The sequence below is a fragment of the Microcaecilia unicolor genome, chromosome 4 (assembly GCF_901765095.1).
Source record: "Microcaecilia unicolor chromosome 4, aMicUni1.1, whole genome shotgun sequence".
Classification (NCBI taxonomy): Eukaryota; Metazoa; Chordata; class Amphibia; order Gymnophiona; family Siphonopidae; genus Microcaecilia; species Microcaecilia unicolor.
In genome coordinates, this window is record NC_044034.1 from 212,820,327 (window position 1) to 212,841,450 (window position 21,124).

Consider the following 21,124-nt stretch of genomic DNA (forward strand, 5'->3'; position numbering starts at 1 on the left):
CTATTTCAAGATGCTTATGTTCCAGATAAAATTACTTTACCTGGTGAACAGTTTTCCCCTTCATACTGTTTTTTCCCCTTTCCCTCTCTTTTCTATTTACTTTGTAGTTCTACCCTGATTTCTTATGCTTCATGTTGGTTTTCTCTTCTTTTCTCTCCTTTATTCTTAGATTGTACGCCACTCAGATGGCTTGCTCTGTTGGGCAGGATAGAAAGTCTTAAATAAACTTGAAACTTGTTTGCGCAATATTCTGTAATGGAATCAGTGTGCCCTGATGCCGTTATGTAATTGTATATATTTATTTATAATATTTATATCCCACTTACAACTAAGCAGGTAACAGAAAACAAACATAATATAATCAACATACAACAAACGTCAAACAGAATGCCAAGCAGAGAATTGATGCTTCTCATGCTACACTGAGGAGCCAAAAAGGAGGCACCAAATTATAGAATTACCCCTAGAACCTCTACATCAGAGGTACTCAAAGGGGTCCACAAGCCAGTCAGGTTTTCAGGATATCCCTAATGAATATATATGAGAGAGATCCACATATAACAGAGATGACAGGCATAAGGCATGCTCTACATCCTCAGGTGAATCCATCTTAAGAAGTTCCCTCTATACTTCCTCCTGGCTGGCCTCCACATTTCTGGCCCTAATTAGCAAATCGATTACTATTAATATCCTGAGAGCATCTTTTCTCCTGCAGTAAGACAGTGGCATTTATGTTAAGAGGTGTAGAAGATGTACAAGATTCCCTTCCACAACCTTCCCCTTGGAATTCTCGTGGGGGGGGGGGGGGGGGGGGGGGGGAGGGGGGACGGGAGGTCTCTTGGACCTGGTATATCAGGAACAGGAAAAATAGTGGAGAAATCCTAAAGTTCCCTTCCTGAGTACTATATACATTTCATTTTCTTTTATAATAAATAAGCATGTGAAAATCTGACTCAATGTCCATTAAAATAGAATTGAGATGTATTTCACACAAAGCAACTCATTATAATGACTGACATTTTGCAAGCTGCATTATTCATGCACCCCCAAAGGTGTTGCAAACTTACCTCCCCAGGAGCAAATTAAAAGGTGCCAATGCTTACAAATATCCCTCACCCACCCAGGAACTCACCATCCACACCCTGCCCCCCCCCCCCGCCACCGATATCATCTACTCAAGGCTAATAGGGAAGCCCATCATGGCTCCATAACTCAAAATGGCAGCCTAGCGGTTTTCTTGCAATGCTACTGCTATAGGGTCAGGCTGCCAAATATGATCATTTATGCAAAACAAATCATTAATCTCTTCATCTGAGTGACAAGAGAACTAGTTCAAGAGCACACACTGGATGTGGTCCATTTGGATTCCAGCAAAGCCTTTTTGTTATTGTTCCACACAGGAGGATTATGACCTTGGGATGGGTCCGAAAGTGGCAAAATGAACTAGAAACTGGTTAACTGACAGCCACAGAGGGTTGTCATAAATGGAATTAGCTTGAAGGAGGAAAAGGTGAGGGATGAAGAACCTCAGGGATTATCCTGGGATTGACTCTACTTAATATATTGCCAAAGGATTAGAGAGAAAAGTTTGCTTTTTTGAGGACAACACAAAAATGTGCAACAGAGTAACAACTCAGAAGACTTAGGCAACATGAGAAGTGATCTGCAAAAACTGGAAGACCAGTCAAAAGCTTGGAAGTAAAGCTTTAATATGATATCTGAGGACTGGCCAGTCTGTAAAAAGGGCTCCAGGAATTACCTGGGAAACTATAGACTAGTCAGCCGGATACCAATGCCAGGCAAAATGGTAGAAACTATTCTGAAAAACAAAGCTTTAGGCTATATGGATAGATAAGGCTTAATGTGACTGAGCCAATATGGATTAGCAAAAGGAAGTGTTGCTTTATTAATCTGTTAGATGTTTTTTAGGGTGATAGTAAGCAGGTAGGTAAGGGAGAACCGGTTGATACTGTGCCTGGATTTTCAGAATGCATTTGACAAAATCCCTCATAAAACTCCTGAGAAATGTTTAAAAAATCATGGGATGGGGGAATGCCCTATTGTGGATTGGGAACTGGTTAAAAACAGGAAACAGAATGGGATTAAATGGCTGGTTTTCTAGGTAGAGAAAAGTAAATAGTGGAATGTCTTAGGGATCTGAACTAGGTGCTTTTTAACATATTTTATAAATGATCTGGAAAAGAGAACCATGAGTGAGGTGATTAAATTTACACATGACATAAATTATTCAGAGTTGTTAAATCATGAGCAGAATGTGAGGAAGTGTGGGACCTGTGAGACTGGGGGATTAGGCATCGTAATGGCAGATGAAATTCAATGTAAACAAGTGTGAAGTGTCACACAGAGAAAAATATTCCTAACTATGGGTACACAATGCTGGGTTCCAATGTTATGAATCACCAGCCAGGAAAAGGATATTTCTCCTTCTCTACAGTGCACTGCACCGACCACTAGGCTACTCCAGGGACCTGCTTGCTGCTCTAATAGGACTGGCCATAGCATCTGAAGCTGTCATAGAGCCTGGTATGCACTGTTTCTTTCACATCTTTGGAGGGTAGAAGGGGGTCAGTGACCTCTGGAGGAGTAAGGGGGTCACATCTTAATCCCTCCAGTGGTTATCTGGTCATTTAGGACACCTTTTTGTGACTTAGTTGTGATTGAAACAGGTCTAAACCAAAACGTCTAACTTTTAGCCCTGGACGTTTTTGCTTTACTCCATTATGGCATAAAAACATCTAAGTTTTGGGAATGCCCAAATTCCACCTCAGCATGCCAACATGCTCCCTTGTGATTTGCATGTACTGCAGAGAAAAACATCTCAAATCAGAGTTCTGAAAAACGTGAAAAGTCCAAATGCCCTTTTATGCCATTTTTCTCTTTTGAAAATGAGCCCCAATATATCCTGAAGCAAGTCCAGAAAAAATAAAAGGAAATAAAGGACAGAGATCCACAACATCCTATCCTAGCCAAACCCTGTTATGACAAATATTCAGCCAATACTATCACCCAATGAAAATAATCATTTATCTCCAAGCCTGTGCAGTTGTTATAACATTTTTATCTTCCTGAGCCTGAAAAAGCTTTTCTAATTGTGAAGGATCTGAGAAGATATAGTCCTTCCCCTGAAATTTCACTTGAATACTATCTAGGAAATTTCAAGAAGGTCATGATAAGGGACAATGCCCTAGGTCTCACCTTAAGATGAGTTCAGGAAAAGATTAGTTCATTTTCATGGTTCTCCCACATATGTTTATCATAATGTATTTCAAAGGACCCAACACTTAGGTCCTTTGAAATACATTATGATAAACATATGTGGGAGAACCATGAAAATGAACTAATCTTTTCCTGAATAAATTTATCAAAATCTTAACTCTATTTTCACTACAAGCAAATGTAGCCATTAAGGTACCTCTTATTGTAGTTTCTTGAATAGATGTTTCCAGCATCGTGGTCAGGTTGACTGCCAGTACCTCTTCAATCCCTCCACCAGAAATATTTTTTTAAAAAGAGGAAATATAATCATCTTTGGAAATTTTGGGGAGGGATGAAAGGTCCAAGGACAGGACCTCCAGCTATTTCAACATCTCCATTGGGGCAATTATATTATTATACAGAAAATTCACGAAACGCAGAGTATTAGCTCATAACTGATTCTCTACTCTTTCCAATCTATTTCTTTCACCAAGGAAGCATTAACTTCTTCTAATGATCTAATTTCCCCTGAGTGATCATTCAATTTCCCACTGTGGGAAATAACATCAGTCACTTTAGCTGCTGCGTTGCTAGTAAATGAACACAGCTGAAATAGACAATTGGTTAACATCCCTTCTATTTTTGATATAAGCGTCCAGTTTTCCATATTTTTTTAAATTTGTACCCCACGCTTTCCCACTCATGGCAGGCTCAATGCGGCTTAGGTACTTATTTGTACCTGGGGCAATGGAGGGTTAAGTGACTTGCCCAGAGTCACAAGGAGCTGCCTGTGCTTGCAGTGGGAATCAAACCCAGTTCCCCAGGACCAAAGTCCACCACTCTAACCACTAGGCCACTCCTCCATCTTTTGGGGAAGTGGCCAAAATTATCTCATTCCCCATACATCCTGAAAGGTAACTGGTTGGAGTACCAGAATGAGGCCTGGAATGCCCAGAGAGGCAGCCATTAAGATCCATTCCATCTAGGGTTACCATATGGCTCCAGAAAAAGGAGGACAGATTGAGCCAGCCGGGTTTTACTTCCATTGTTTTCAATGGAAAGCAATTGCGCCAGCCGGGTTTTACTTCCATTGCTTTCAATGGAAAGCAATGGAAGTAAAACCCGGCTGGCTCAATCCGTCCTCCTTTTTCTGGAGCCATATGGTAACCCTAATTCCATCCCCACAATTAATCTCCTCCATCCTCACCCATACCCACAGGAGTCAATGCTATTATTTACTTGCTCACAGCCCTCTGTTTCCTCCCAACCACAACAGCCTCCCCTGTTTTTTGGATGGTATTTACTATTCAACCAATGAATGTTCCAAGCCTCATTCTGGTGTTCCAGATGCCTCTCTGGACATTCCAAGCCTCATTCTGGTGCTCCAATTGCCAGTTTTGGTGCATTCCAAGCCTCAGACTGGAGTCACCAGAGATTTTGACTACACTTGTGGGAATTCCACGGCAACTTCTTCTATCCCTGCGGGAATCCCACGGCAAATTCTTCCATACCAATGGGAATCAAGCAGGTTTCAGGGGATTCCTGCAATCCCCATTCCTGTGCAGCTCTTTATTGTCTCCCCAGGTGTGCAAGCTTCTACACTAATCACTCCAGCAGCTCCAGGAAAGGGGGGGGGGGGGGTGACTGTAAACACTCTAGCAAAGGCACAGCAGCACTATATGAAGGGACTACAGAAGAGGAAGAGGCTGCAATCCCCTGGGTTATGTTTGGTCCCTAAAGAAAGAAATATAAGAGGCAATTGAAAGCCTGGTTGAACAGACTAAAGGAGAAGGACTGGAAGTAAAAGTCTATAAAGATTAAGTTGTGCATGGCAGCCTAGGCAGAGAGAAGCCTAAAAAGGGGAAAAGTGGCTGCAACGGGAGCCCCAGTGTTAGATTGGGAAGGGTATTGTAGGTTTGAACCCAGTAGAAATTGGAGTAACTGGATGGAAAGATATATGTTTAGTAACTGCAAAGCACAGCAACCCTGGTTGGAAGACAGGGGGAGGGGAGTAGCGCATTCCTTCTGTCCTATGCTGTGAAGCAAAAGGAGACAGCATTAGAAGTGCAGGGAAGTGTTTATGTTTATTAAAACTTTCTATACCGCCCTAGCTGACTGGCAGATCTGGGCGGTTTACAAATCTAAAAATAAAAAAGAGGAAAGGAACTACAATAGCTGCCCTGGCAGGTAAAATGGGATTTGGCATAACATTTTAGGAGAAGGGGAAGGAAGTAGCATTCCTTCTACTCTGTGCTGTGAAACAAAAGCAGGCACCACTAGAAGTGCTGGGAGGAGGTAAAAGGGATTTGGAACTATCCTTGTTGAAAGGGGGTTTTGGTATAACCCAGCTGAAGTAGGCTAAGTAGGATCCTGCTGGTAAATTCAATGGAGGACAGAAAAGTTGGTAATGTCCGATTAAATTGGATTTTTAAGCTTTATTATATGCTTTCTATATGGGTTGTGACAAACATAAAAATTCCATTAGCTTTTTTGGTTTAGATGCATAAAATTAAATGCTTTTTGTTGGTTACTTAATTACTGCATGGAAAAGGAACATGATGCCCCTGAAAAGAGGACGTGTTTAAAACTTTAATGAATGATATTCTGTTCATTTAAAGCATGAGAAAGGCTTATTTGTTAATTGGGGAATCACCTTGGGGACAGGGTAGTCTGATCCTGGAGGATAGGGCATCTGTACCTTAGCAGAGGCAGTTATCGGCTGTCAGAGATGTCAGAACCAGGGCACAAGCACTAGGTTGGCCCCTAATTGTCATAATGCCCACCCGCAAACCATGCACTATCAGAGATATGTGTGTACTTACAGAATAGTGCCTAGGCAGCATAGTGAGATATATGTGCGTATGCTCATACATATGTGCATAAATGCAGGTATTCTAACCATTTATGTGTAAATGTAGGCCCCTTTTCATAGAATAACCCTCCCCTCCCCCAGTTCCTGCCCCCTCTCACAGCATGTGTGAATTAGCGTGTTGTCAAGCCACCGTGGTAATTGTTACTATGCTCGTGCAATAACAGCATATACTAAGTCATGTGTTAACTGCTTAATGCACTTTAGCAAAAGTTTATATAGAACTGTTTTGGTGCAACACCTGCAAACTTTTTATACTTACCAAAGTGCTGTTTTCCTGTCTCCAGAACATGACTTGGATCAGGGAACAGAAAATCAAGGCAAAGCAGAGAAATCCCTGCAGAGCAGGAGAGAGAATTGTCACTCACATATTTTATTCACATGAGTGCTTCCCACATATTCCTAGGCATGTAGAACGTTTCTGAAAGGATAAGATAGAGAATGAAGAACTAGATATGGGGTGAAGCTTAGCTATAAGTATACAGTTCTATGCAAAAGTTTAGACTTCCCCCCTCCCCCACATCCTCAATCAAATTGTATGCTTCACTGAAGCCCTATGTGAAAAGAAGCTGACAGCCTTTCCATAGTAAAAAGTTAGACATGACATTTTTCTGTAAATTTTAATGCATAATTGTTATTTATTTCTGATTTTAACAGATTGAAAATAATAAAAAGGTAATTATGGCTGGTGCAAGAATTTGGACATCCATCCAATTGGTCCTTTAGTACTTGATGCAGTATGATAACCATGGTTAGCTTAGTGAAAGTCAGGCTTGGGGCCTAAGTTAAAAGCTAGTATGATGACTCTACTGTTACTTTTTTCCTTCTCTCTGCATATTTCTGCTCTAGAGAGAGAATTCTCAGGCTGGTACAAGAAAACATGTTTTTATGTATATGTTCTTATGAGTAGTGCATAGTACAGATGGACACTGAGATGGGAAAAACATATCTGTCATGTGTACCTGTAGTAAACGTTTTAAAAATAAATTTTTTATGCTTCCTTAGTGGCTACAGCGGTGTTTCCCAAGTCCGGTCCTGGAGTACCCCTTGCCAGTCAGGTTTTCAGGATATCTGCAATGAATATGCATGAGTGATTTGAATATCCTGAAAACCTGACTGGCAAGGGGTACTCCTGGACTGGATTTAGGAATCACTGGGCTACAGCAACCATGGCCCCCTAAATGCAGAGAGTATAATGCTTCTTACTTATACATTTTATTTATTAGGATTTATTTACCGCCTTTTTGAAGGAATTTACAGTAAGAGTAGATCAAGCATGAGCAATAGGCAATTACAGCAGTCAAAATATTCAAATAACAATATAAAGTATGGCACAGTATATTATTTACAATGTCAACACAATATGTAATAGAACATTATAATTGATAGTGAAGGGTAAAGCAAAGATGGAACATATAGATAGGTAAGAGAGTAAGAAGAGTTAAAAAGTACGTGACTGATTTAGAGAAAGTTGCACACGAGGTCAGAGAGATGGTTAAATGTTATCTCAGCTAGGGTAGGAGTGGATAAACATGTCCTGCAACATGGCCATGCGGTAAGAGAACTCTTACCGCATGGCCATGCGGCAGGGAGCCCTTAACGCCACCCACTGAAGTGGCGATAAGGGCTCCTGCCCTAACCCGTTAGTAAATGGGCAGCATGTGGCAATGCCTGATTACCACCGGGTTATCGCCAGACAAGCCATTTCTGGGGGTTTTCTTTTTCCCCTGGAAATGGCAGTCGCTCGGGATGTGACTACCGCTGGCAGCCATGTTGGGCCAGCAGTAATCCCGGAAGAGCGAGTGGTAAGCCCATGTTGGGCTTACCACCACTCTGTAAAAGAGCCCCTTAATTATCGCGCTCATTGTTCAGATTTCCACATCATTTATAAATGCGTTAAATAGCACCAGTCCCAGTACAGATCCCTGCGGCACTCCACTATTCACCCTCCTCCATTGAGAGAAATAACCATTTAACCCTGTTTTCTAGTCCATACCAGAACACTGCCTCCCATCCAATGACTCTTTAATATTCTCAGGAGTCTCTCATGAGGAACTTTGTCAAAAGTTTTCTGAAAATCCAGATATACTACATCAACCGGTTTACCTTTATCCAAATATTTATTCACGCCTTCGAGAAAAGAAACAAATTGGTGAGGCAAGACTTCCTTTGGCTGCACCCATGCTGACTCTGAACCATTAAACCATGTTTATTTATGTATTCCATAATTTTATTCTTTATAATAGTTTCCACTATTTTACCTGGCACTGATAATCAAGCTTTCCCTGATCACCACTGGAACCTTGTTTAAAAATTGGTGGTACATTGGCCACCCTCCAATCTTCAGGTACTATGGACGATGTTAATGACAGGTTACATATTACTAACAGCAGATCAGCAATTTCATGCTTGAGTTCCTTGAGTACCCTTGCCATTTGGTTCAGGTGATTTACTACTCTTTAATTTGTCGATTTGGCTCAGTACGCCTTCCAGGTTCACTGAGGTTTCTTTCAGTTCCTCCACATCATCACCCTTGAAAATCATTTATGGAATAGGTAGATCTCTTACACTTCTTCTCTAAAGACCGAAGCAAAGAATTCATTCAGTTTCTCCGTTATGGGCTTGTCCTCCCCAAGTGCCCCTTTTGCTCCTTCATGGTCTAACGGCCCCACGGATTCCCTTGCAGGCTTTCTGCTTCTGTTGTACCTCAAAAAGTTGTTACTGTGAGTTTTAGCTTCTGCGGCAAGTTTCTCGTCATATTCTCTTTTAGCCTTCTTTATCAATGCTTTGCTTCTGACTTGCCAGATCTTATGTTGCTTCTTATTTACTTTCCAGTCAATATTCAGCCAGCATTGGTCAGTGTTTTTTTTTTTTTTTTTTTAAATGTTGGCCACTGATCCTATTTGACTATTGGTACAGAATATCCAGGTCTGGGTGAGCTGCTGGGAGTTACCCAGTACTGCCAATATTCAGAGGTCATACCTTGATAACTACCTAGTTAATTTAGGATAGCCTTTTTTCAGTCCTGTGGTGCCTGCATAATTCCTGGCTCTGCCTCTGGCCTGCACCAACACTAACCAAATATTCCTGCTGTGCTCTTCCCAGTTATTCAGTGGAGCTATCTGGATTAGTGCCACTGATTATCTGGGTTGGATTCAGTGAAATGGAGTTATCCAGGTAAGTGCTACTTCAACCTGGATAACCCTTTTCTCTTATTAACATAGTAACATAGCAGATGATGGCAGATAATGACCTGTACAGTCCATCCAGTCTGCCCAACAAGATAAACTCATAGTAAAAGGTATGATGCGATACTACATAAGCATACTTGGTCTCGATTTGTCCTTACCATTTTCAGTGCACAGACCATAGAAGTCTGCCTAGCACTTGCCTTGTTCTCCAACTACTGAAGCTGTTATAGAAGCCCCAGTCCAGCTCATCCAAATCTGTCCAGCCACAATCAAGGCACAGACTGTAGAAGTCTGCCCGTCACTGGCTTTGCTTCCCAGTTACTGGTGTTGCCATGTAATCACCACTAAGCTTGTCTGGTTCCAAGCCTTCTATGCAGGATTCCTTTGTGTTTATCCTATGCTTTTTTTTTAATTCCGTTACCATTTTCATCTCCACCACCTCCTGCAGAAGTGCATTCTGGGAGTCTAACACCCTCTCTATGAAATTATTATTACAAGGAAGATGACCTATGAGTGTGAATTTTTATCTAACCTGCACCCAGAAGACGCTAATCAAGTCAATCTAACAGGATCCTATTTCCAGTTAAATTCAGAGTACACTCTCATGGTTCTTCCTCCACCCCCATCCTGCTCTCTGTTGGAGTTCCTCAGGGATCTGTCCTTGGACCCCTTCTTTTTTCAATCTACACCTCTTCCCTGGGCTCCCTGATCTCATCCCATGGTTTCCAATATCATCTTTATGCTGATGACACCCAGCTTTATCTCTCCACACCGGACATCACTGCCGAAACCCAGGCCAAAGTATTGGCTTGCTTATCCGACATTGCTGCCTGGATGTCCACCCGCCACCTGAAACTGAACATGGCCAAGACCGAGCTTATTGTCTTCCCACCCAAACCCACATCCCCTCTCCCTCCACTCTCTATCTCAGTTGATAACACCCTCATCATCCCCGTCTCATCTGCCCGCAACCTCAGAGTCCTCTTCGACTCCTCCCTCTCCTTCTCTGTGCATATCCAGCAAAAAGCCAAGACCTGTCGCTTCTTCCTCTATAACATTAGCAGAATTCGCCCTTTCCTCTCTGAGCACACCACCCAAACTCTCATCCACTCTCTCATTACCTCTTGCCTTGACTACTGCAACCTACTCCTCACTGGCCTCCCACTTAGCCATCTATCCCCCCTTCAGTCCGTTCAGAACTCGGCTGCACATCTTATCTTTCGCCTGGACCAATTTACTCATATCACCCCTCTCCTCAAGTCACTTCACTGGCTTCCGATCAGGTACCACATACAGTTCAAGCTTCTCCTACTAACCTACAAATGCACTCGATCTGCAGCCCCTCCTTACCTCTCTACCCTCATCTCCCCTTACGTTCCTATCCGTAACCTCCGCTCTCAAGACAAATCCCTCCTCTCAGTACCCTTCTCCACCACTGCCAACTCCAGGCTCCGCCCTTTCTCACCCCATGCTTGGAATAAACTCCCTGAACCCATACGCCAGGCCCCCTCCTTGCCCATCTTCAAATCCTTGCTCAAAGCCCACCTCTTCAATGTCGCCTTCGGAACCTAACCACTACACCTCTATTCAGGAAATCTTGACTGCCCCAACTTGACATTTCGTCCTTTAGATTGTAAGCTCCTTCGAGCAGGGACTGTCCTTCTTTGTTAAACTGTACAGCACTGCGTAACCCTAGTAGCGCTCTAGAAATGTTAAGTAGTAGTAGTAGTAGTTAAATTGCTTGTCCTGGTTAACACAATCATCTGTGTCTGATATCCTGGAATGACAATACCATTACAAAACTCTGTAAGCCACATTGAGCCTGCAAATAGGTGGAAAATGTGGGATACAAATGCAATAAATAAAATCAAGTGATCTTGAGGCACCTTGTATAGTTGTTATTGATGATATACTAGGTCTCACATCAGGCAACCTACAGTGACAACAGTGAGTCTGAGACTGGGATAACCAGTTCAAAGCCACAGAAGAGTGTGGGGGTTGTGGAAAAAAAGGCAGGGTCAAAGTCTCAGATTTCCAAGAGAAAACAATAGTCTAATCCAAAAGGTTTATTATGTAAACTAGACACTAAAGGGGGAAATCTGAGGTGTTAGTTAAATGAACCAGTTCTTCAGTTTCAAATCAACAAGTTGTTTTGCTTTTCCTGAACAGACTGTAAGAATTACAGGAGCAAGGCAAAGGAAAAGAGGGAAAGAGTATAGAAACACGAACTGGGAGCTGACAAATGGTTCCTTCCTTCTGCCAGTACTGTAACCTCAGCTGCAGCAAAACTTGCAGAAAGGTCTTGGAAGGAGAGAAAAGAGATGATGTCATTGTGGAAAGAATAAGACAGAGCCAGATGCACTGCACCGCTCACCACCTTACTGGGCTCAGGATTCTTGGCAACCTATTGATTGCTCCACACTGAGCATTTTAACCTTCAGAACCTGCTGTCTGGAGAAGAAAGGGGACACAGAGAGACAAAACCATTACTCAACTAGAAAGAGAGACAGAATGCAAATGAGGCAGAGAGGTGAACACAGAGAGGATAGGCTACAGTAATAATACAACCTTGTGCTTTATAGCAAATAAAGGTCTGCCCACTAACATGTTTAGGGTTCTAACTGGTGCTCTGTGTAGGTTACTCCTAGGCTTTCTGTTTGGGGCTCTTATACCAGCTGTGTGCAAGTTACTCCCACACCTTCTGTTTGAGGTTATAACTGTTGCTCATGGCAAACTATCCCTGTTACCATGAGTTACCCCAGAGCTTCATTTCCACCTTCCTGCCACTGGGGGTCCTATGGCTTTATTCCACACATTTTTGAATTATGTTTATGTTTATTGAAATTTTATATACAGCTTTTACTTAACAAAAAGGTCAAAGCGGTTTACAATCCAAAAGTGTAAGAAATGGAGAATGCCACAAATGATAAAAAGTAAAGAAAAACATTCACACAATAAGAAGGAGATGTACAGTGGGGGAAATAAGTATTTGATCCCTTGCTGATTTTGTAAGTTTGCCCACTGACAAAGACATGAGCAGCCCATAATTGAAGGGTAGGTTATTGGTAACAGTGAGAGATAGCACATCACAAATTAAATCCGGAAAATCACATTCTGGAAAGTATATGAATTTATTTGCATTCTGCAGAGGGAAATAAGTATTTGATCCCCCACCAACCAGTAAGAGATCTGGCCCCTACAGACCAGGTAGATGCTCCAAATCAACTCGTTACCTGCATGACAGACAGCTGTCGGCAATGGTCACCTGTATGAAAGACACCTGTCCACAGACTCAGTGAATCAGTCAGACTCTAACCTCTACAAAATGGCCAAGAGCAAGGAGCTGTCTAAGGATGTCAGGGACAAGATCATACACCTGCACAAGGCTGGAATGGGCTACAAAACCATCAGTAAGACGCTGGGCGAGAAGGAGACAACTGTTGGTGCCATAGTAAGAAAATGGAAGAAGTACAAAATGACTGTCAATCGACAAAGATCTGGGGCTCCACGCAAAATCTCACCTCGTGGGGTATCCTTGATCATGAGGAAGGTTAGAAATCAGCCTACAACTACAAGGGGGGAACTTGTCAATGATCTCAAGGCAGCTGGGACCACTGTCACCACGAAAACCATTGGTAACACATTACGACATAACGGATTGCAATCCTGCAGTGCCCGCAAGGTCCCCCTGCTCCGGAAGGCACATGTGACGGCCCGTCTGAAGTTTGCCAGTGAACACCTGGATGATGCCGAGAGTGATTGGGAGAAGGTGCTGTGGTCAGATGAGACAAAAATTGAGCTCTTTGGCATGAACTCAACTCGCCGTGTTTGGAGGAAGAGAAATGCTGCCTATGACCCAAAGAACACCGTCCCCACTGTCAAGCATGGAGGTGGAAATGTTATGTTTTGGGGGTGTTTCTCTGCTAAGGGCACAGGACTACTTCACCGCATCAATGGGAGAATGGATGGGGCCATGTACCGTACAATTCTGAGTGACAACCTCCTTCCCTCCGCCAGGGCCTTAAAAATGGGTCGTGGCTGGGTCTTCCAGCAGGACAATGACCCAAAACATACAGCCAAGGCAACAAAGGAGTGGCTCAGGAAGAAGCACATTAGGGTCATGGAGTGGCCTAGCCAGTCACCAGACCTTAATCCCATTGAAAACTTATGGAGGGAGCTGAAGCTGCGAGTTGCCAAGCGACAGCCCAGAACTCTTAATGATTTAGAGATGATCTGCAAAGAGGAGTGGACCAAAATTCCTCCTGATATGTGTGCAAACCTCATCATCAACTACAGAAGACGTCTGACCGCTGTGCTTGCCAACAAGGGTTTTGCCACCAAGTATTAGGTCTTGTTTGCCAGAGGGATTAAATACTTATTTCCCTCTGCAGAATGCAAATAAATTCATATACTTTCCACAATGTGATTTTCCGGATTTAATTTGTGATGTGCTATCTCTCACTGTTACCAATAACCTACCCTTCAATTATGGGCTGCTCATGTCTTTGTCAGTGGGCAAACTTACAAAATCAGCAAGGGATCAAATACTTATTTCCCCCACTGTATGTGTTAGACGGGGAGAGTCTGATAGGTACGGACGGGGAGAGGGATCTTGGGGTGATAGTATCTGAGGATTTGAAGGCGAAACAGTGTGACAAGGCGGTGGCTGTAGCTAGAAGGTTGTTAGGCTGTATAGAGAGAGGTGTGACCAGCAGAAGAAAGGGGGTGTTGATGCCCCTGTATAAGTCGTTGGTGAGGCCCCACCTGGAGTATTGTGTTCAGTTTTGGAGGCCGTATCTTGCTAAGAATGTAAAAAGAATTGAAGCGGTGCAAAGAAAAGCTACGAGAATGGTAAGGGATTTGAGTTACAAGACGTATGAGAGACTTGCTGACCTGAACATGTATACTCTGGAGGAAAGGAGAAACAGGGGTGATATGATACAGACGTTCAAATATTTGAAAGGTATTAATCCGCAAACGAACCTTTTCCGGAGATGCGAAGGCGGTAGAATGAGAGGACATGAAATGAGATTGAAGGGGGGCAGACTCAAGAAAAATGTCAGGAAGTATTTTTTCACAGAGAGAGTAGTGGATGCTTGGAATGCCCTCCCGCAGGAGGTGGTGGAAATGAAAACGGTAACGGAATTCAAACATGCGTGGGATAAACATAAAGGAATCCTGTTCAGAAGGAATGGACCCTAAGGAGCTTAGCCGAGATTGGGTGGCAGAGCCGGTGGCGGGAGGCGGGGATGGTGCTGGGCAGACTTATACGGTCTGTGCCAGAGCCGGTGGTGGGAGGCGGGACTGGTGGTTGGGAGGCGGGGATAGTGCTGGGCAGACTTATACGGTCTGTGCCAGAACCGGTGGTGGGAGGCGGGGATAGTGCTGGGCAGACTTATACGGTCTGTGCCCTGAAAAGGACAGGTAGAAATCAAGGTAAGGTATACTCAAAAAGTAGCACATATGAGTTTATCTTGTTGGGCAGACTGGATGGACTGTGCAGGTCTTTTTCTGCCGTCATCTACTATAAGAAGGTACACAATCCCAAGCATGATTGGCTGATAATTCTGTTACCTCTTTATGTCTCCGCCACCTTCCCTGTGAGGGCACTCCAGGTAGCCACCCAATGGTGTCTCTAGATAGAATGGAGGGAAGATGGGACTCAAGAAGATCCATGAAGATGAATGTGGAAGAGTGAAGCAATAAAAATAAAAGTCTGCTTCAAAGAAAGAAAAAAAAGAAAGAAAATTTTGTTAGGGAGGTGAGCTGAGGCTGAAGGGCAGGAATAGAGAGAAAGGAACAGGAAGGAAGCAGAACATTGTGAGACGGCTGGAACATTGTCTGCCTTTTGGTGCCATCTAGTGACAGATTCAGTGATTACAACTTCTAAAATCATAAAATTATATCAGCCAATATTCAAAACGCATGTCTGTGGTAACTGCTGATATTCAGTGGCACTTAGCTGGTTAGCACTAATGAGTATTAGTGGTTAGCACTTGTGGGCTTTCCTGGGGCAGAGTTGGCACTTATGCAGTTAAGTGTTGATATTCATCTCTTGACTGCATAAGATAACCGCTTAAAGTGGACCGCATAAAAATCAGCTCTATCTTTAAGCGGTTCAGGTTATGCAGTCAAGGGCTGAATATTGCACTTAAACGCATCAGCTTTAGTGGCTAACCTAAAACTGGATATTCAATGCCGGTGCCCGGACATGGCCGGGCATTGAATATCCGGGAATACAGCTGGCAGCAGACATAAAAACGCTGGACCACCGCTGACTGAATATTGGCCAGATAAGATTTAGGTTAACTCGCAAATCTAGGCATGTTTAAGGTATTTGAAGATACCATAAATCATTCGGCTGAAAATTCGAACCCACCCACTACATATTTAGTTGGACATCCTCAGCACAATGTTCAATGGCAGCCACAAAAACAAATAGAATATTAGGAATTGTTTGTAAAGAAACAGGAAATGAAAGTAGAAATATAATGCCTCTGTATCAATCTGCATATCCCTGCCATCTATACAGTGGTAGAACTCGCCTCTCTACAAGTACCTGTACATTCAGTGTTGCTTGATATCTGTATAGTGGCACTGTTTGTTCGATATACAGCCTTTCTGAGGTACAACTAAAACAGCATTGAATATACATGCATAATTTAACCAGCATAGTTGGTGTTTAAGAAAATGCCAACTACAATGTTTAAATTTGTGGTATGGAGCAGGTTAATAGGGAATTGCAATTTACTCTATCAAATATGTCTTACCGTATAATGATCGGAGGCCAGGTTTTAAATTAGGTCAGATGCCTACTACAGTAAATGCAATGCAAGTCTATAACTACTACTACTACTTATTTCTATAGTGCTACTAGACATACACAGTGCTGTACATTAAACATGTAAGAGACAATCTCTGCTTGACAGAGCTTACAATCCAATCAAGACAGAGAAGCAGGACAAATAAGAGATAAGGAATTACTTAAGGTGGGAATGATAAAACAGTGAACAGGCGTTATGAATTAAAAGCAGCCTCAAAAAGGTGGGCTCTTAACCTAGATTTGAAGATGGCCAGAGCTGGAGCTTAATGTACTGATTCAGGAAGTCTATTCCAGAGGTATGGTGCAGCAAAGTAAAAGGAACGGAATCTGGAGTTTGCAGTGAAGGAGAAGGGTACAGATAAGAGAGATTTACCTGATGCACGGAGTTCCCAGGGAGAGTGTAGACAGACCTGGGAAAGCTACTGCTTATCCGTGGGGGTTAGTAGCAAGGAATCTTTTTAGGATCCTGTCTGGTACTTGTGACCTGGATTGGCTGTTGTTAGAAACAGGATACTGGTCTTGATGCTCCTTTAGTCTGACCCAGTATGGCAACTCTTATGTACCCCTATATTTGTATACTACCTGGATTATTTATTTACTTATCCATTCTGGATTTATGTTTAAATCTTTTTTATTGATGAACCACAACTGAAGGTAACAAGTACAAGTCCCTGCAAAATACATGAACATACCGCTAACAGTGAGATTCATACAGTGGAAAATGTTCACCATTAAACGATTTACATTTTCTCCCCCATTCTCACTCCCATGATGTAACAAGCGATATCCTCTGTTCCAATTCTCATCTCTCCCTCCCACTGCTCACTTCCCCCCCCCTACGTAGTTTCCCCCCCCCAAAAACAACTACCCTGATGTCCCTTCCCCCTATTCCCCCCATGCCCCCCCTCAATTCCAGATCCCCCTCCCAGCACAAGTATTCTGGTCTTACTCCTTCTCCTGCCACTACCCCATTTACACTTAGTTCAAAATTCTGCTTCTCGCTGCAGGTTGCAGTGTGTCCCAAAAGTTTGCCCAAGTCTTTTGTAGCTGCTGGTCCTCTCTGGATGACACCATTCTGGATTTATTTAAAAACACTTCTATACCACTTAAGCGAAACCAGCTGAACTGAGAGGCTTACAAATAACACCAAATAATATAAACACAAAAGCTATCGCTCTGGGAATTCTGAAGGTGATATTTACATTTTAATAAACAAATAGTTTTGGGACAAGGAGACCAGCTATGAAATTAGCCAGTAGTAAATTTAAACCAAATTTAAGAGAATGCTTTTTTTTTTCAGTCAACACAAAATTAATAAAATGGCAAGTTTAAAAGGCATTTCTATGGGTAAAACTGTTTAACTGTTTAATGTATAGAAATAGGTTTTAATAAAATTGCCCTCTTGGCATATAGGTAAAGTTGAGTGTTTAGGCACAAACGTTATAAAATATGAGGTAAGAAAATTAGCCTTGGAAATTTCCTAACTTACCCCCATGTTTACAAAGCCACGCGGCAATGCCAACACAGCTCATTCAAAATGAATGGGCTGTGTCAGCATTACCGCACCGCCAGCCGCTAGCGTGGCTTTGTAACCAGGTGGGTTAAACTGCTTAGATATCCAGACAGTGGCTGAATACTGCTGCTATCTTTACATGTAGTGGTGTTCACTGCTGGATAAGTATATTCAGTAGCACTCACTATGGGGCCCTTTTATTAAGCTGCGGTATTAGCGTGTGCCTACCGCATGCCAAAAAGCACTGCCATGGGATTGCGTTGGTTAGCTTAGTGGAGTTTTAAAAAGGTTTGGACCGCTTCCTATAGGAAAAGTCCATAGACCATTATTAAATTGGACTTGGGGGAAATCCACTATTTCTGGGATAAGCAGTATAAAATGTTTTGTACTTTTTTGGGATCTTGCCAGGTATTTGTGATCTGGATTGGCCACTGCTGGAAACAGGATGCTGGGCTTGATGGACCTTTGGTCTGTCCCAGTATGGCAATACTTATGTACTACTACTACTAATCATTTCTATGGAGCTACTCAGTGCATATTTTCTAGTGGAAAAGGTGCCTGTACTCAAATGGCAGGCCACCCTTTAGGGGTGCGAGTGATCACTGAGGGACCCACCCCACAATAGACAGGCCCCCTGCAACCAGTAACAGAAAACGTGCTGGTACTCAGTACCCCCAAATACCCCCTCAAAAAAAGCCCTGGAGCTATTAGACATACGCAGCACTGTACACATTACATACAGGTACTTTCCTTGTCCCTAGGGGGCTCACAATATATTTTTGTACCTGGGGCAATAGAGGGGTAAGTGACTTGCCCAAGGTCACAAGGAGCTGCAGTGGGAATCGAACCAAGGTTGCCAGGATCTAAACCTGAGCACTAACCATTAGGCTACTTTTCCACTCCTGAAGCATCCCGCGATAGTGTGCCAAGTTGTGCATGCTAATCCTGTGCCAAAAAATTGTTTTTATTTTTTGGAATGGGAGGCGTGGATATGGGCGGAGAGTAGGTGTGCCCTGCTCCAATCAAGCAGCGCGGGTACATTGTTGCATGCTGCATGATTAGCCTGGGAGTAGCGCGGGAGCCCTTACCACCTCCTAAATAGGTGGCGGTAAGGGCTCCTGCGGTAATGGTCATGGACTGATTGGGAAATAAGTGTGTGCCCATTACAAAAAGGAAAGCGCAGCCATTTTACTGCTGTGTTAAAAGAGGTCTTAGCATGTGGGAAACCCACACGCTAAAAGTAACGCGGCCCACTTTTTAGCGCAGTGTAGTAAAAGGGCCTCTATCTGAATAATGGTGCTGAAGTATGGAATAGCTTTGCTGGTGTTTAAAAAACACGCTGACATTTGAATACTGACCGTTAAACTATACCTGCTTGATTAAGAACAGAGTATAATGAATACAAAAAAATATGTCAAGCAACCCATCAACTCAAGGTCTTCCTCAAAAACTTGTGAAACAAAAAGATGTTTAACACACAATGAAAAGAAACATCTTTAATCATACATTTACACTCTGCTGGATGACTCTTTCGTTCAAGAGTAGCCTAATGGTTAGAGCAGCAGGCTGAGATCCAGGGGAAGCCTGGTTCAAATCCCACTGCACCTCATTAATCCTCCACTGTCTCAGGTACAAATCTAGACTATGAGCCCTCCAGGGAAGAAAAATCCTTGTGACAAAATGAAGTAGCTTTGAGGACTTGCAGGTTGGTATATTAGAAATGAAAAGGAACAGCCTAATGGTTAGTGCAGTGGGCTGAGAACCAGATCTGATTCCCATTGTGGTTCCTTGTGACCCTGGGCAAGTTACTTAACCCTCCACTGCCCCAGGTACAAAACATTTAGGGTCCTGCTTACTAAGGTGTGCTAGTGTTTTTAGCATGCGCTAATGCTAGATACACCCATAGGAATATATGGGTGTCTCTAGTATTAGCGCATGCTAAAAACGCTAGCACGCCTACAGCATGACTTAGTAAACAGGGCCCTTTGATTGTGAGCCCACTAGGGACAGAAAAAGTACCTGTATATAATATGTAAACTGCTTTGGCTGTACCAAAGAAAGACAGTATATCAAATCCATGACCTATAAAGAGAAGCATGATAGACAAAAGATGTATGAAGCATTCTCTACATTCAAATGCCTTTTAATAGCAAGGAGATATAATAACAACCGATCAATAGAACATAAACATTGTCTAGGATAGAAAAGCAAATGGGTCATATATTCTGGGGCTATACCAGACATAAATCTGAAAACAAGACATAATAATTTTAAAATCCTGCTATGTACAGGCAGCCAATGAAGTCTGGCCAACAAAGGAGAAGCTATATCAAATTTCCAAGCCTTAAAAATATGTTTTGCTGCCGTATTTTGTAATAAATGTAGTCTCTTAAATTTAACAGAAATTCTCAAATAAAGGTGTCATGAAACACCTAGCTACCCACCTGGGGTTACCTCGCAGCCACTTAGAGGGTCTATCCCCAGCACAGCTCAGGTCTGCTTGCACCTGCTGCTTGTGCTCTACACTAGCACCTTCCTCCCACCGACTGGGTCCCAACCGCCTCTGGGCGAGTCTCCCGCTCTCAAACTATTCCCAGTGATTTCTAGGTTACTGGGGATCACACTCCCAGTGGTCCCACGGTTCCCAGAAAGCACTCACAGACTCAACACACAAACCACCAGGATTTTTTGTCAGTCCAGACAAAGAGGCAATAAACTAAATATTGTGTATTGTCTTTTAAAAATCGAACAGTGGAACAAAATAGTGCAACTAGCAAACAATAACAGGTAACTGAAATATGGATCGATTATAACATTAACTAAAATTTTACTAACTTCCTAGAAAGTACCTGGAGAGGTCAGGGCATATATCTGTTCACAGAGCCTTAGCAAAGAGATCTGTCTCTCTCTTCTCCTGGGCTAAGACTGAAGCAATAGCCAGCAACAACTGCTATGTAATTTCAAACTCCAGGCTAATCAGAGCCCAGTCAACAAGATTTAAAAGTATGCTGCTGCTGCTGCTTGCTTCCTGCCGGCCAAATAGGAGAAGTACACTTCAGGACATAATTAAAACAGGAAAATATCCAGTGCACTTTTTCTAGTGAAAAAGGTGCCAGTACTCAAATGCTAGGCCACCCTTCAGAGGTGGGTGATAATCACTGAGGGACCCTCCCCACAATAGCCAGGCCTCCTGCAACCAGTCACAGAACCTATGACAAGGCAGAATTGGTGTGTAGAGCCTGAGCTCTTTCATTAAAACTTGGAGACCATGGGTCAATTTTAGCAGCCAATGGAAAAGGCGCCGGTACTCAGTACCCCCAAGTACCCCCTCAAAAAAAGCACTGAAAATATCTAATACATTTTACAGGCTTAAAACACACTTTCTTCACAAAAGGGACTTACAATAATCTATGTTTCAGTTAAAAAGAGCTTAACATATGAACTGGGATTGGCACTTGAAAACTAATTACCTTCACCATCTAGTCTTGAGTTCCATTTCCATTTTCAGCTGC

The 21,124-nt window shown here is 42.8% G+C and overlaps 1 protein-coding gene across 1 annotated transcript in view; it reads right to left on the reverse strand.

Moving 5' to 3' along the window:
- Nucleotides 1-21,124, reverse strand: part of TSPAN32 (tetraspanin 32) — a 133,016-nt gene that overhangs the window by 40,680 nt on the left and 71,212 nt on the right. Inside the window, exon 5 of the mRNA XM_030201214.1 lies at nucleotides 6,348-6,422. Coding sequence (XP_030057074.1) covers nucleotides 6,348-6,422 — 75 coding nt within the window. The remainder of the gene's footprint in view (nucleotides 1-6,347; nucleotides 6,423-21,124) is intronic.